The 15,765-nt window shown below is 42.4% G+C and overlaps 2 protein-coding genes across 9 annotated transcripts in view; one reads left to right on the plus strand and one right to left on the minus strand.

Moving 5' to 3' along the window:
• The window catches only part of CDC123 (cell division cycle 123), a 38,584-nt gene extending 37,217 nt beyond the window's left edge, over positions 1-1,367 (minus strand). The window contains exon 1 of the mRNA XM_065838619.2: positions 1,176-1,367. Within this exon, the coding sequence (XP_065694691.1) occupies positions 1,176-1,249 (74 nt within the window). The 5' untranslated portion in view covers positions 1,250-1,367. The remainder of the gene's footprint in view (positions 1-1,175) is intronic.
• A 19-nt stretch (positions 1,368-1,386) lies between these two features.
• Positions 1,387-15,642, plus strand: NUDT5 (nudix hydrolase 5). Of its 8 annotated transcripts, none has more exons than XM_065838584.2 (10): positions 1,387-1,485; positions 1,751-1,876; positions 5,616-5,724; positions 9,511-9,578; positions 10,669-10,721; positions 11,818-11,925; positions 12,454-12,549; positions 13,736-13,837; positions 14,926-14,979; positions 15,303-15,642. In XM_065838584.2, exons 3-10 carry the CDS (start codon positions 5,662-5,664, stop codon positions 15,410-15,412), a joined length of 654 nt encoding a protein of 217 aa, XP_065694656.1. In that variant the 5' UTR covers positions 1,387-1,485; positions 1,751-1,876; positions 5,616-5,661; the 3' UTR covers positions 15,413-15,642. The 8 variants fall into 8 exon arrangements, 7 of the variants coding, with proteins under 7 accessions (XP_065694656.1, XP_065694673.1, XP_065694666.1 ...); XM_065838601.2 differs by having other exon boundaries at positions 1,751-1,829; XM_065838594.2 differs by having other exon boundaries at positions 1,416-1,526; positions 1,751-1,829.
• Positions 15,643-15,765: the final 123 nt, after the last annotated feature.

A 15,765-nucleotide genomic window follows, 5' to 3' on the forward strand; every position in this document is an offset into this window, starting at 1 on the left:
ATGGTATGAATTTTGGGGTTGTCATGTGCAGGGACAGGAGCTGGACTCGATGATCCTTGTGGGTCCCTTCCAACTCAGGACATTTTGTGATTCTGTGAAATGGTTTGATCACTAAAAGACAGATGTCAGCACTTTTTGATCCAACTGGGCAACAAACTTGAGTTTTACTTTCCTGAGTTACTGGTAGCTCTCATAACCACCTTGTGACCTGCAGCAGCACCTTAGAAACTGTTGAATTTGCTACAGCTTCCAGAAATACACAGAAACACCAAGTCAGCCACCTGATTTGGGTGCATTTGGACCTCAGAAACTCATCCAGTCCAATCCCCCTGCCGGAGCAGGAACACCCAGATGAGGCTACAAAGGAATGTTTCCAGGTGGGTTTTGAATGTCTGCAGAGAAGGAGACTCCACAACCTCCCTGGGCAGCCTGGTCCAGGCTCTGGTACCCTCACCATGAAGAAGTTTCATCTCAATTTTAAGTGGAACCTCTTGTGTTCCAGTTTGAACCCACTGCCCCTTGTCCTACTGTTGGCTGTCACCGAGAAGAGCCTGGCTCCATCCTCCTGACACTCACCACTTATATATTTATAAACACTAATGAGGTCACCCCTCAGTCTGCTCTTCTTCAAACTAAAGAGCCCAGCTCCCTCAGCCTTTCCTCACACAGGAGATGCTCCACTCCCTTCATCATCTTTGTTCCCCTGCGCTGGACTCTCTCCAGCAGTTCCCTGTCCTTCTGGAACTGAGGGGTCTCCCCTCAGCTCCTGTTCTCCAGGCTGAACCCCCAGCTCCCTCAGCTGCTCCAATTACACTTGTGCTCCAGCCCCCTCACCAGCTTCGTCGCCTCCTCTGCACTCTCTCTAGTATTTCAATGTCCTTCTTATGATGAGGGGTCCAAAACTGAGTACAGTAGTCAATGTGTGGCCTCTGCAGTGCCCAGTACAGTAGCACAATCACTTCCCTAGTTCTGCTGGCCACACTATTCCTGACACAGGCCAGGATGCTGTTGGCCTTTCTGGCCACCTGGGCACACTGCTGGCTCATGTTCATCCGTGCCTTCACTCACACTCTTCCCTGCCTTCACCTTCACACCCGCTCCTCCCGGCCCAGCCTCCAGCCCAGCCCCACAGTGCCATGGCCCGGCCAGCCCCAGCCCCACAGCGCTCCCCTCACCTGCGGATGGTGACGGCCCGAAACAGCGGGTACCACACGGAGAACTGGCAGTGCACCACCTGCTCCTTCTTCATCTTCCCCGCTCACCCCGGTCCAGCCCGGCCCGGCCCGTTTCTCCGCGCTGCTCCCGGAAGCTCCCGCTCCGCCCGGAACCTTCCCCGCGGCTCCCGCCGCCGCCCGGCCCGCCATGGCCGGCGCACCCGGCCCCGCCTCGGCGGGCACAGGGCGGCCCCGCCCCGCCTCACTTCACCTCACGTAACCTCAGTCACCGCCGCCTCCGCTCCCGGCTGCTCCGATCTCACCGCTCTCGGTACCGCTCCCCTCAGTGGCCGGAGTCGCTGTCCCGGCCCCGTACGTGTGCGCGGCCTGGGCGGGCGGTTCGCGGGGGGAACGCGGTGCCCTGACGGTAGTGGCGGGCGTTTCGCGCCCAGCAGGTTTTGTTTCCTCCCTTTCCGTGTGCTCGTGTCAGTTTTCTTCAGCGATGTAACGGACCTGTCTCTCTTTCCTCAAGCAGGCCTGGGATTCATTTCATTTTGCAGACAGTCACGCAATAACAACAATTTATTCCTTTTAAGGTTTTGTCCGGGTGGCACCTGTGTGGAGAACCGAGTCGTTCCCATCTGGTCTTTTCCTGAAGTACTCTCGTGTCTGCAGGTTTGGGCTGTCTTCTCAAGGCCTCTCACACATCACTTGTCTGGAAGGTTGATATTATTAATAACAATACGGAGATGCCACTAACCCACTTATGCCAGATTGTCTTTGTTGTTGTCTGTTCTGCATGGCAAGGGCCAGTTATTGTTCCGTATTTTATTTGGTGTTGAGCGAATACCTGCTAAATGCCATGCCCAAAATGAAATGTTTTTTCCTTGCTTCTTCCCTCTCCCTCTCTCCCATCAACTTCTGCTAATTAACTGATTACGTTGCTAGAATCTCACTGTTGAAATGCAAGTGCACTGACTGATGGTAACGAGTTTAAAGTGACTCAGGAGCTTTTAGTGATGTTGATCTTCAGCTCGTGTATCTTAGTGTGCTGTTGGTTAAATTGTGCCAGCTTGGCACATTCTTTATAAGAAACCCTGTATTACGTTTTATCTCGAGCCTTCCATTAAATCTGGTTGCCATCAGCTGGGATCTGTAGTTTGCATCAGAATATACCTTTTGAGAAGTGGTTTAGAAAAGCCAATCCACCTATTGTGACTTGGATAGGTTCATGTAAAGCACTACTAGCTTGGCTGCTCTCTAAGCTGATTCACAGGCCTCAGTTGGCTTGAGATTTTAACTCCTGAGAGGATGATTTGGAAACTGTAGAAATGTTGGACGTTGCCTTGGAAGGAAACCACTCAACAAGGGAACAGACAATGGGAATAAAGTTATGCCTTTTATAAATGAGACGCCAATTTCAGGTGTGAGTTTGACCCCCACACGAAAGAAATTGAATGAGTAGCATGGACTGCTGGCAGTAGCCTGTAATACTAGTCCTAAAAAATCATCAGAGAAGGCAGAAGTGGGACAAACTTTTTTGTTTTTCTATAATTTCTAGTTCAGTATAGTGCTGTTGATTTTTGCTAAGGAGGCTGATAAATGTGGGTACTTTGACATATTCATAAAATTGCATGGATAACTGCTAGAAATTTATATTCAGGTAATTGTAAGTCAGCCAGGCTGCTGTGCGAGCTGTGTTGCATTTTTAACTAAAATGATGTAGTGGTAGTTTTATGAGAGAGAAGAACCTTCCTGTCTGAGAGCTGCGAGACAAGGTCAGTTCTGAAACCTGACATGGTAGTGTTCAGTTTAATGTTCAGTTGCAGCTGATTTTGTTTATGAGTGAAAGGTGTTGCCACCTTTGACAGTATGACTAATGTGAAATAACAGAATTGCAGCCTTCGCTTAACCAAATGGTATTTCCTTCTAAGAGCAGAAATTCTCACTTCTGTGCGGCCAACTGAATTTGGAAAAAAAATACTTTTTTGTGGAACTTTGAGAGTGTGACTTATACATGGAGTTATTGCACCCACCTGTGGAGGAGATCAAAACTACAGAAACTGATATAGATGAGTCTTACTGGTTTTAGTTTTCAGCTCTTTTAGGTGTTGGTGATAATTCAAACCACTGAGGCTGTATAATGTTTTTTTCTCATTTTAAATCACAAGCCACCCTTGAATCTCTGCATTGCAGAGGAGAGCGAGCTGTCCTGAAAAGAGCCTCTGCCATAAGCTGAGGTTCTAGTATGTGTTTGTAACTGATCCAGCGAAGTATTAATATTGCTGTACAAACCATTACTGTACCTGCTTGTGGAATTTAGGGTACAATTGTGGTAATCTGGGTTTGAGAAAGATACAGTGATACTAGCAAGTTGATGTAGAAGGATTAGTGTGATCAATGGAACAGGATTTCTGTGAGGGGAAACTAAACTTATTCAGACAAATTAAAAACAACTTTAACAAGAATATGGTTCACTATCTACTCTCTTGATATGTTTAGATTGTCAATCAAAAGGCTATAATTCTTTCCAAACACAGAAGGTGAATTTGTTGTAGCTCAGTATGTGAGGTTTCTGTATTTTTAAAGCTGGATGCTTTGGGTATCAAATGGAGCCTCCTTTCACTGTTCCCTCTGGATGACCACAAACCTGTTGGAACTGCTGAGCTGGGCTGCGCTTCTTTTGCATAAGCTCAGTGGAAAGATTGACATTGTATTTTCGAGTCACAATGTGACACTGTGGCTATTCCTCAGCTACAGCTCTTAAATCCTAATTGACAAGAGTCTGTGATGTTGCTGGCTCAAGAACAAACAGGTAACAACAAACATGGGATAGAGATTGGAAGAGAAGCAAGAGAGGTTCTAGAACAGTTTTTAATTAATTAGTGGTAAGGTAGATAGCAAACCTCCATAGTTTTAAGGTAGACCTTCATTGCTCTAAGAAAGGAATATAGAATATTTTTGAAAGAACGGGATTATGTTTAATAGGTCAGGGTTCCTTTCCAGGACTTATATTACATAAAACAATTTGAACATTTAACCACTATGACCTGCTTCATCCAACAAGAGTGTCTTAAGAAAGAACCTGCCATGTTTCCATAGAGTAAACAGGTTTATGTACGTTAGTTTTAATCCTGCTGATAACCAGAAATATTTTGTACTGCCTGTTCCTTTTAACTGTTTTGTGGAATTAAATGGAAGTCTAATATGCAAGAAAGCTGGGGGTTGCTGCACACTCTTAAGTGTTTCACAAATGTGCAGTGATGTTATCACAAAAGGATGAAGATGAAGTAAAAAATGAAAGCGCTAAAATTGAGGTATGACAGAGAAGGTGATCACTCACTTCTGGTACCGTTCATTGCTGGAGACCCCCCAGAGCCTTATGAAACCCTTGTTGAAGTCAACAGAAAGATTCCCGTTGACTTGATGGAAAGTTTATGACCGTCAAGGCTAAGAATGATTGAGATCTTTATCTCATCTCTCCTAGTGTTTAAACTGGCTTTCTTCTTTGTGCTGTCTTTTTGCTGATTTCCAGGACTTCAGTATTACAACTTAATACCAGAGATGAGCCTCCTCAGAATAAGAGTTTCTGTGCTGAAAGTACCCTGTAGCTTCGCAGTGAGACCAGAGACTAGTGATGAATCTCTAACGTGTTGTATTTTTCTGCTGCCTGGTGTGCTTTTCAGCTAGAAGTTGATAGAGAGAGCGAGTGGACAATCTTATTTTCCTAGGGAGCGCTAGGATGCAGGCTGAGGCATTGAGCCGCGGATGCAGAGACTTGCTTTGGGCACGTGTTCAAATGCCTCTTGCACAGCGTTGGCCGCATCGTTCCCGCTCAGAGAGACTGACGTGCTTCGGTCACGCGAACTCCACGCGCCACCTGCTCTTGCAACACATGGGTGATGTTTTGACCTTGTTTTTGGGAAGGATTGAGTCATTTACATGTTTATTTATGATGTGTGTAAGGTGGAGGTAGGTTCTAGTTTTGATTCTTTCTCAATGGCAGGTGATTTTTACCTTTTGGTATAAGGTTTTTTGGTATAAGTCCTCTTGGTATAAGGGGTTTTTTTCCGCTTTCACAGTGGAGCGTGGAGTCCCGTTGTGGTAATGCTGTGTTGAGAGAGCACTTCACTCTGAGCAGAATGAAACAGTGTTACTGAAATGGATCAGTTTTGTCTCTGTGTGTGTCTGACCTTTGAATGGTTAAGGAGGGTGTCTGCAGCCAGCACAGCTACTCAGCAGCTGACAGAACTATTACAACTACTTAAGTCAAGGATTTGACCCAAACTTCCTCTTCTCCTTTGAATTATTTGGCTCTGAAATCATCAGGCGGAGCTGAAAATGTGAATTCCGCTTGCCATCACATGTCCCTAACTTTCTCCAGCAAGTTTTGTTAGTTTTGAATGCAGAAACAAACCTTTTAACTTTACTCTGAAAGCAAATATTGACTTTGTTTCATAGTAACCCGGACTTTGCGCAGCAGGGGAAAAGCCTGACGTTCCTGAAAATGGCAGCTGAGACATACACAGAAGTTCCAAAAACTGCTAGACAATTCGTCCTTAAAGAAGAGGTATAACATGCTTGGTTTTGTGAGGTGTTCTGTTGTTAAATAACAATTACTTGAGACTGATCCAGATGTTTGTGAGCGCAGAGTAAGAAATGGTATAGATACCGTATGTTTGTAGAAGCTTTTCAATAGACAAAACACTTTTTCCTGATGGTCAGACAGGTTTAAAAATGTGGCATTTCTCTTTGTTGAAATAATCATACAAATTATCAATGGGGAGGGTGAAATCTACAATGTTGCATTATTTTAAGCTGCTTGTCTTCGGGGGGCATCTTGCAGCTGTTTCTTGTATTGTCAGTTCGGGCTGTTTTCAATATTCAGAATTAACACTGATACCTATGAGAGACTACACACGTTGGTGGATCGGGAAACTCAGCCTTGTTTTCTGTTCCTTTAAGATGATGAACCACTAAGAATTGCCTTAACATGTAGGATTGTACCTTCTTTGCTTTCTGAAAGGGCTTGAATTTAGATAATTGATGTTCTAAAGACATTAGTTAGCAGGTAGTAAGATTATTTTTCAAAACTATTGTGTTCACGTCTTCACAGAATCAGAAAATATCAGGTGCTGAGGAAGGAATTTGGAGGTACTTCTGGGTGCTTATTAGGAGCATTTTCACCCTAATTTAAACCGCTTATATTTGTTTCTATTGTCTTTTAAATGAATTCTTAAAAGTTGATATTTGCTGTTATTCAGGTTTTGCAAGAGTGTCACACTGTTGTCATAACAAAAATGTAGTTTCTTTTATCCAGAGTTCCTTCTTTGGAATGAACAATCTTGTAATTTCTTTAGGTTTCAAGGTACATAACTTTTTCAGGAAAGAAGAGATGTTGGGGTGTATTTATGGCTTTTCCTCTTGGGTGTTGTTTTTTTTTTTTTTTTATGAATATTTCTCAAGCATAAGGCGTTTCATTTTTCTCAGCTTTTTGGGGTTTTCTATTAAGACCTGTGTTTTTGCAGGTAACGTTTTCATTTTAGCCTTTTTTCTTCATAATGCCTCTTAATTCTCTGTTGGAATGTTGTACTGTGGTGTCATAAGAAATTCGTGATTAGATCTTACATATTTTAAGCTATTTAGTTTTTTCAGTCATTTTGTGGGATTAATATAGGAGAATATTGACCATGCCCCTGCTACTGGTCCTTATATTAAAAGTGGTTCTGTAACTCTTCAGTAACTACATGATCTGATGCTGGAATATCTTCTTCCATGAAAGCAGCACCTTATTTCCTTTTTCTTCCTGTTTCTAGGAACCCATAGTCAGGCTGTTTCAAGTAAAAGCAGATGTTATTTGCCAATCAAAGTAATAGATAAGGCAATAAAAATAACCCATTCTCAAACTTGAGTGTGATAAGCACAACACCTCCTGCAAAGTGTCCTTTGGCCCTAAATAGGGGATTCAGCGAAGCAGAAGTTGTGCTTCTGGGCCAGCTTCTGTGGGTTTGAATTCTGCACCCAACAAGGTGGGTGTCAAAATTCTCTTCTTTCTTTTAGGGAAACCTGGCAACTTTCAGTTTTCTCACCCTGCAGGCTGTTAGCAGCAAGGGTTTCACCTAACTTCAGAGGACTGTGGAATCAGTTCCACCTTAAATATTTATGCTATGTGTCCTATAGTACCTTTTAATTATCGTTCCCTGACAGTAAAGGCCAAAAGCTGTACTTAATAATACCTGATTAAAAACAAGACGCATTGTTCAACGTTTGTTTTGTACACATACAACCTACTTTTTTGTCTTTTTGGAGCTTGGCTAGGTCTGCTTTCTTACAGATTTCTTTTCCTCTAAGAATCCTGGGGACAATGATGTTATTCTGTTTCCAGCCATTTCCCCCCTTTCTGCTTAGCAAATGATAACTTGGTGACAGAGGTAATGATCTGCCAGTTCTGCTGAATGCTGCAGCATATGGCACCATGACCAATAACCCAGTCCTTTGTGTTCTATGCAATGTTTAAAAAAGAAAATTAACACAAAACATTTGGCTGTGTTTACGTAACTGAAGCATATATATTCCTCTCTGTGGACAACCCATGGAACATGATTTTCCTCTGTTTCTCTTTTGGATCTTCCTGTATTCTAGTTCTGCAGTGCTTTAGGAGTGAATTTAAAACTATTTAATGTATGCCTAGATGCTTCCAAATGGAAATACTTGTAGCAGTAATGACCATAATACGCTTTATCTTCTGCTTTCCTGCTGGTTTTGTGACCACAAAGCTCTTTTGAGAACACATAGCTCTCCTTTTCCAACTCCCGTTATGTGGAAAATAAACGCCAAAACTCCTACGTATAGAATACACATAGCTACATTTACAACCATAGGAGTGATATTGTTATTTCAATTGCCTATCAAAATAATTGTTCTGAAGAACACATTTTAAGATTTATGCGAGTCCATCCAGCTCAGCTATAATTTACTGGACACCCAAATAGTTTTTCACTTGCCTCCTGCCTCCAGCTGTTGCTGTACTGTGCTTCTGTACTCTAGCTACAGCTGTATCATATACTACATTTAATTTCTCTAATATTCTTTATTTTAGTTGGTGAATCTCTCAGTCTTAAGTTTGCTCCTGGTCCTGCCCTAGAGGACTGTAATGTGCCAGCCACATGAATCACCTCTTGGAATTCATCCAAGGCTACAATTTATTCTGGTTTTGTTTTCTGCAGATCCTCTTTTCCCCTTGCTTATGCTTGCTTTCTTGCTGTCAGTCTCATTAGACAATAGAAAGCAATTTGTTCATCTTACTGATAATTTCTGATTTCTGTGGTCAGGCCTATGGGCAACTTGATACGAAATTGTGGAGAAAAGCTTCTTGTCTGCCTGTACCTTCACAGAATCACAGAATGTCAGGGATTGGAAGGGACCTCGAAAGCCCATCCAGTCCAATCCCCCTGCCAGAGCAGGAACACCCAGCTGAGGTTCCACAGGAAGGTGTCCAGGCGGGTTTGAATGTCTGCAGAGAAGGAGACTCCACAACCCCCCTGGGCAGCCTGGTCCAGTGTCTGTCACCCTCACTGAGAAGAAGTTGCTTCTCAAATTTAAGTGGAACCTTTTGTGTTCCAGTTTGTATCCATTAGCACCTTTAGCAAAGCTTAAGATACAAGTTAGGTTAAAAGAAGTAAACTGCTGGGCTAATACCTCGGGATTGTTCCCTTTTGAAGGAATTACATGAAAGATGAGGAAACATCACAGGGCAGATAAATTCATTTAGCTCAGAAACGACATTTTGTAATAATGTTAATGCCAAGCACTCCGAAATCCTAAAAGGGCAAGTACGTGTATGACTGCTCGCAGTTACAGAAACCAGTGGTTACACAAGCTCGCAGTCTGACTGTATGGCAAGAAGGGTTTCAAAATAGTTTGGTTTTCGGTCTTGCGTGCTTAGCTGTTAGCCCATCCGCCTCGGTACGGGGCCACTCATAATCACCAGCGTAGCTAAACCTGTGCAGAGCAGTCACCATTTCCCAGCTGAAATGTGACCTGTGCAAAATCCTTCTGAAAAGATGAGGACTTTCCAATACATAAAATCCCACCAAATATGTTGAAACTTGGTTACAAAAGTCATGTTAAGAAAAGTTACTAGTTTTGTTTTCTATTCCTGTTTAAGAACTTGGGGTATTTTTTTTTTTTTCTGAAATAGCTACAGGAATGTTGTTGCATGTTCCTGCGTGTGTCGTGATGCTGAGATTTTATCTTCACAACAATTTTTGGACTATTTTGTTGTTTCCCCCTCTAGCCTCCAAATATCTTTGGGATTAATCTTATAATGTATTTAACAAAGAATTCTCTGTTTTAGGTCATAGTAGAACGAAAATGGTTGAAGCTTGAAGAAACAACTTACACGGATCCCTTTGGTAAAACCAGGTAATTGCATCTCTGGCATTTCAGATTCCTATATAATGTTCCCAAATGTATGGAGTAGCTCCAGGCTGGAGAACATGAGCATTAAACATTTATCACTGAACACAAGATGAGATTGTTAGAGAATAGACAAACGAATCTCACTCTAGGATATGTTCCAGCATGTGGGATCAAATTTGGCTCCTCAGTTCTTTTGGTCCCGCTGGACCCTGGTTTACTTTGCTTTTCCCGTTCCTTGCAAACACGCTATGTAGAAGGAAGTTCTCATTGTGCAACTAGACTGGGATGATCTGAAAATCCCGTGGCTTTTCTGGTTCTTCAGTAAAGGATCCTTTCTCCCTGCTGGTGGTGCAGGACCTCACATACTATTGACAAGTTACTGTCCTGTAGTAGATTACACACCCATCCAATTATTTTCTGTGCTTTAGTTGTGCTATATTTATCTAGATATGACAACAAGGCATTACTTCACCCCCTTAACATATTAAATTCTGTACTGATTGCTTTCTCTAATGCTTCCCAAATTATCGACAAAGAATCCTTTTAAAAAGTAGCAAAGATCAGAGCTTTTGTAAAATGATTGTTATTGCTGGTGGATTTTTGGTTTTTATTCATCCCATTGCTTATTTTGAGAGATGCTTTGCTCTTCCTTGCCCGTGCGCTCCTCATGTGCTCAAGTGACCTGAGAGTTCACAATAACTTACACAATAAACCTTATGCAAAAGTAAGATAAAAAGATAGAACGCGTGTGGTCTTGTTACAAAACAGTCTTTCAAAATCTGGCATGTTTTATATATGAATTGCTTTATTTTGCTCTTTTCCAGAACCGCTTTTATAAGACTTCCCTGTTCCATGACAATCATTTATGTCTTTCCTTTGTTTTTAGTGATATTAAACAATCACTAATTTAACTATTTTCTCTCTCCTTTAAGTAGGCAAAACAAAATTATACTACAGACATTTTATAGTGTCAGTGTATGGCAGGGCCAGCTGCTTCCTTGTGGGGCCTCACTGTGTGATGGTATATTTTGCTTTTAAATGAAAGTAGAAGATGACTTATATATTCTTTTGTTCTTTTCTCTGTGTTAAACAGAACTTGGGAAACCGTAAAGCGTACTGGCAACAAAAAGGGTGTTACAGCTGATGGTAAGACGTTAGTGATTTTTTTGTTTGCTTGCGTTTTTTCCTGTGAAAGCTCTCCTGATAAACTCGCAGTGCGGATGTAGAGCTGATCTGTTTCTGAATGAATGAGGATGCGGAGCAGAGAGCTCAGCTGAGCTTGTTGCACCCCTGAGCTAATGAAATGGTAATTCAGTGTTGAAGAATCAGAACCTTTACTGGGAGGAGTGTTTTCCCAAGATCGTGGTATTGGCTTTAGAACAATGGAACAATTTCAAGGATGTGAGAGATGCCCTGACACAGAGTAGCTCACAGACTGGTGAGCTGGGTCTGCTGTTACGGGCTTGGGATACGGTTCTTTTGGGCAAAACAGGGGTGTGATTTTTGCCATGAAGGGAGGGTAGGAGGGCGTTCCCTACAATGGCTTCCAAACAGTCGCTGGAGGCAGGAGAGCCCTTCCCTAGATTTTGGTGGGCTGATGCTCAGTCTTGGTTGATACATATGTGTCTCCTGTGCTGGGGTAATGTGAAGATCGTGTTTTGGGCTTTCATTTCTCAGCATGCACAGTCATAGAATCGTAGAATCATTCTGGTTGGAAGAGACCCTCAGGATCATCAAGTCCAACCATAACTTAACTCTGGCTCTAAACCATGTCCCTAAGAACCTCATGTAAATGCCTTTTAAACCCCTCCAGGGATGGTGACTCCACCAGTTCCCTGAGCACCCTGTTCCAATGCCTGACAACCTTTTCTGTGAAGAAATTTTTCCTCATATCCGATCTAAACCTCCCCTGGCGCATCTTGAGGCCATTTCCTCTCGTCCTGTCACTTGTTACTTGGGAGACCAACACCCTCCATGCTCCAACCTCCTTTCAGGTAGTTCTAGATAGTGACAAGGTCTCCCCACAGCCTCCTGTTCTCCAGGCTAAACAGCCCCAGCTCCCTCAACCACTAACAATACGAGGAACTTAATTAAATTAATCATTCAGGATGCTAGAGCAGGCACCTAAACATTTAATGCTCTGGCTAACATTGCTTGGGTTCCTTTCCAGATCTAGTACTAAATATTCACTTTCTGCTACGGTCAAATTTGATGTACTTGTGTCTTCCATCGCTGTCTGTAGGTGTAGCAGTGATCGCTGTACTACAGAGGACTCTCCACTACGACTGTATTGTCCTAGTGAAACAGTTCAGGCCCCCAATTAACCGCTATTGTTTGGAATTTCCTGCAGGTAAGTGGGTGAAACATTAAGACGAGTCACGTAAAGCTGACAGTTCAGTGTGTTTAGATGTGCTTGGAGTGGCAATCTTAATGAAGCAGCTCTAACCAGAAAACCATGGTGAGCTCTGTAGCTCAGTGTGCTATTTGGACACAGGAATATTTTGATAATGAAGAATACCAAATGAATTCATGTTAGCAGATTGGACTTATTTTGCACAGTAGCCTGGTAGTAGAATATTGCATTTCCCTTCACTCTTCCTTTCTCTAAGAGACGAAGTATTCGGCTTCTTTCCCTCATGACAATATCAACGCTGGTTCCTGGGATGGTCACGCAGTTCTGTGGATCATCAGCTGAAAATGTGGGCATCAGGATGCTGAATCCAGGAACTAGAATCCTTCCTATAACACTTCAGTTTATCCCTCTGTAAAAATAGCAAGGATATTTCACCTCTCCTGTAAAGCTGGATTAGATCTCGGAGTGGGTATTGCAGTTAAGTGCTAACTTTTTAATTGTTCTTGTGTCTTATTTATCTCGCAGGCCTCATTGAGGAAAATGAGACTGCGGAAAGCGCCGCGCTGCGAGAGTTGGAGGAAGAAACTGGGTACAAGGGGGAGGTCGTCGAATGTACTCCAGGTCCTTGCTTTTTTATATTTCCCCACCCAAAGCTAAGTCTGTATTTGGTGGGCACTCTGAATGTCTAAAATGCTCTAAACCAAAGGAAGAATCTATGCAGTAATGTCTACACCGTTTAGCAGAGAGTGACATCCCACACCTGTACCAGTGAGACTTTGGTCCTTGATGAGTCAGTTGCAGAACATCTGTTAAATATACAGGACTCAAGGAACACTTTGATGTCTATAGGGGAAAAACTTCACCATTAATTAAGATCCTTTAGACAAACTCCAATTATTCAAGCTGTGATTTGGCATTTTAGTCTAAAAGTCAAAACTGCTGGACTTAATGTGAGAAAACAACAACTTAGGGAGAAAACAACAGCTGTGTGATGCAGCCTGAGTGGAGGTCACCCTCACGTCAGCTGTGGGGAGGTGACACTACTCAGGTTCTCCAGCTGGAAAGAAGAAGGGAAAAAATAATTGGAGTAAGTCCAGAAAGCCTTTGGAATTGTTGCCAAGCCAGTGCTTCATAAAACAAAATGAAGGCAAAACAAGGATTATAAATAAAACTCGAGACGGTAGGTGGAAAGGTGAGGCAACTGACACATGATTTCAAGTAAATGTCATTACAGTTGAGACTCAGCTCTTGATTATTGGGTACAGTTGCACACTGGGGGCTGAGATGGAGACACATGATGGTGAAATTAGACTGACAGGCTGAGAGGTCTGTCCTGGAATTTTAGTTTACAGTTTAATATTCAGTCTATGGAAAGTAAATGTAGGTGCTGAAAAGAAATCTTATAAGGAATCTGGAAAAGTGCTGAGAGTTACAGAAACATTACTTTTAAGAACATCTGAAAACAGAGAATTGTAGATTAGTTTGGGTTGGAAGTGACCTCAAAGCTCATCCAGTGCCACCCCTGCCATGAGCAGGGACATCTTCACCCAGATCAGGTTGCTCAGAGCCCTGTCCAGCCTGGCCTGGGATGTCTCCAGGGATGGGGCATCCACCACCTCTCTGGGCAACCTGGGCCAGTGTTTTACAAAACTCTAATGTACTTTTCACCACTCTTCCAGAATGACCATATGCCAAATATATGCTATCCTATTGTATCAAATACATTTCTGTGAAAGCTTTTGTTAAAATGTCAAGATGCCCAACTTCTGCTTTTGAAAAACTAACCTCTGCCTGTGCTTGTTGGCAGCTCTCTGCTTGGACCCGGGTTTGTCAAACAGCACAACGCACATAGTGAGCGTCACCATTAACGGAGATGATGCTGAGAATACAAGACCTAAGCAAAAACTTGGTGGGTTTTATACTACTTATTTGAAAATTCTGAGAAGATAGCAGAAGAATGGGTTTAAAGGAGTTCTCCCTACTGCTGCATCTCTTCTGTCACGGCTGATTTAGATGCCATACGTCCTTCAAATCATATCTTGCAGTCTAGATCAGCAGAGTTGTGTTTCTTTGCTAAATTCACAGGAGAGGCTTAGATATTAAGGGTCAGGTGTTGGCACAGCCAGAATGAGAAGTTTAGGTTCCAAATTTCAGTGTGGGCCATAAGTGCTTGAGCACGTAGATATTGCTCTTGGTTGTGGCTTGTCCCTGGAAGTAACTCCGTTGTCACTCACGATCAGTCAGCTGTCGAAATGCCTTTTAGTTGTAACTTGCTGCTTCTTTTTTCTTGCAGATGACGGAGGTACGTTACAGCTCACAGGGACAGTAAGGTCAAGTGTGATCTTTGTATGGCAAGTTTTACTTCAAAACCAGATCTGACTTTTTCTATTTGGGCCTGGCTCATCTCCTGACCCTAATCAAATCAAACATGTGTGACATGACTGTGGCCTAGACATGAATATTCCTGTGGGGCCTTATTTCATCAATCATCTTCAAGTAGTGCACCTGTAACAGTATCTTGGGAAACACAAATTACTGAATCCACAGCAGCCGCAGACCAAGCCCCAAAGACAACTCATTCACATGGACAGGAGGTGTCAGCCAACAGATTCATCCAGAAAAAACTCTTTGTGCTGTTTTGATCTTCAGTCAGATTCATCTACAACCCATGACTGCACCAGTATCAGCCAAACCAAAGTCCCCTTGAACACTCTACTTCCCATTCTCAGGTCTCCTTTTAGAAGGATTCTTGTCCTCCACAGCTGTCAGCTACACTGCCTTTCCCAGCTTTTTCTGCCAAACTTGGTTTTTAGTGACCCCAGTCACTGCCTTCCCGCATTTAATCGGCCTTTTTGTGATGAGGACTCACAGCTTTTGGATGGGGATGAGCATTAATCCAGTTTGTTTCCCCTTTAAAATTGTACAAAACACTGTGGCAGATTTCCTCTGCTGTTCATTAATTTAATCACTGTCTCATTTTTTTTCCTTCTCTCTTAGAATTTGTGGAAGTTATTTCGCTTCCGAAGAATGACTTACTGCAAAGAATTGATGGTAAGAGCTTTCTGATGTGTTAAATGCTTCGAGAAACCATTAGCTTCCTTCTCATAGCTCCTCATGGCATTTCCCATCCTAGAAAAAGCTGTATTTTAAACAAAAACCTGTGACTTGGCCAGATAATAGTGACAGCATTATGTGTTGGCATTAAGAATCATAGCATCATTTTTTTTGGAAAAGACCTTTTAAGATCAGCAATTCCAACCATTACATTAAAGGAATTTGAATGCTATACATCTTCATTTTAGTAAGGGACTTAATTTATGGAGAGAAGTTTTAACGACATCTCATAATTTTCTCTTTTTGTGTGTGTGTTTCAGAACTTGTAGCAGAAGAACATCTTGCAGTGGACGCCAGGGTTTATACTTACGCACTGGCCCTGAAACATGCAACAGAAAAACCGCTCCAAGTGCCTTTTATGAAGTTCTAAACCTGGACAATGAGAAATTTAGTTGAAAACTGACAAATTTAGATGGCTTAGAAGTATAACTCCTCTTGTAAGAAAAGTCCTTTGCTTTACTTGTAGAGGAAAAAAGTATTTGTAGGAATGATTCTGATATTTTTATCTGGAATTATGTAACCGACAACTGACTTCTGTCTACTCAGTCTATCAAGCCTTGATGGAATAATCATAATAAAAATACTGTTTAATTTTCAGAATGTCTCACTTCTCACTGTATTCATCACTGCACTCAGGTTTCAGTGTAAGGAAGATGCTTAAGTAACTGCAGTTGGTGTTGTACCCACACCTGCTCAGAATGAGAAAGGTGGCAGGAAGAGCCA

Source organism: Patagioenas fasciata, chromosome 1, assembly GCF_037038585.1.
Source record: "Patagioenas fasciata isolate bPatFas1 chromosome 1, bPatFas1.hap1, whole genome shotgun sequence".
NCBI lineage: Eukaryota > Metazoa > Chordata > Aves > Columbiformes > Columbidae > Patagioenas > Patagioenas fasciata.

What these genes read in the sequence shown, in the direction of transcription:
- NUDT5 (XM_065838584.2), top strand. Translation starts at nt 5,662, where the DNA reads ATGGCAGCTGAGACATACACAGAAGTTCCAAAAACTGCTAGACAATTC. An exon ending in AAAGGGTGTTACAGCTGATG is followed by an intron (nt 10,722 to 11,817) that starts GTAAGACGTTAG and finishes CGCTGTCTGTAG; the next exon opens with GTGTAGCAGTGATCGCTGTA. An exon ending in GGTCGTCGAATGTACTCCAG is followed by an intron (nt 12,550 to 13,735) that starts GTCCTTGCTTTT and finishes GCTTGTTGGCAG; the next exon opens with CTCTCTGCTTGGACCCGGGT.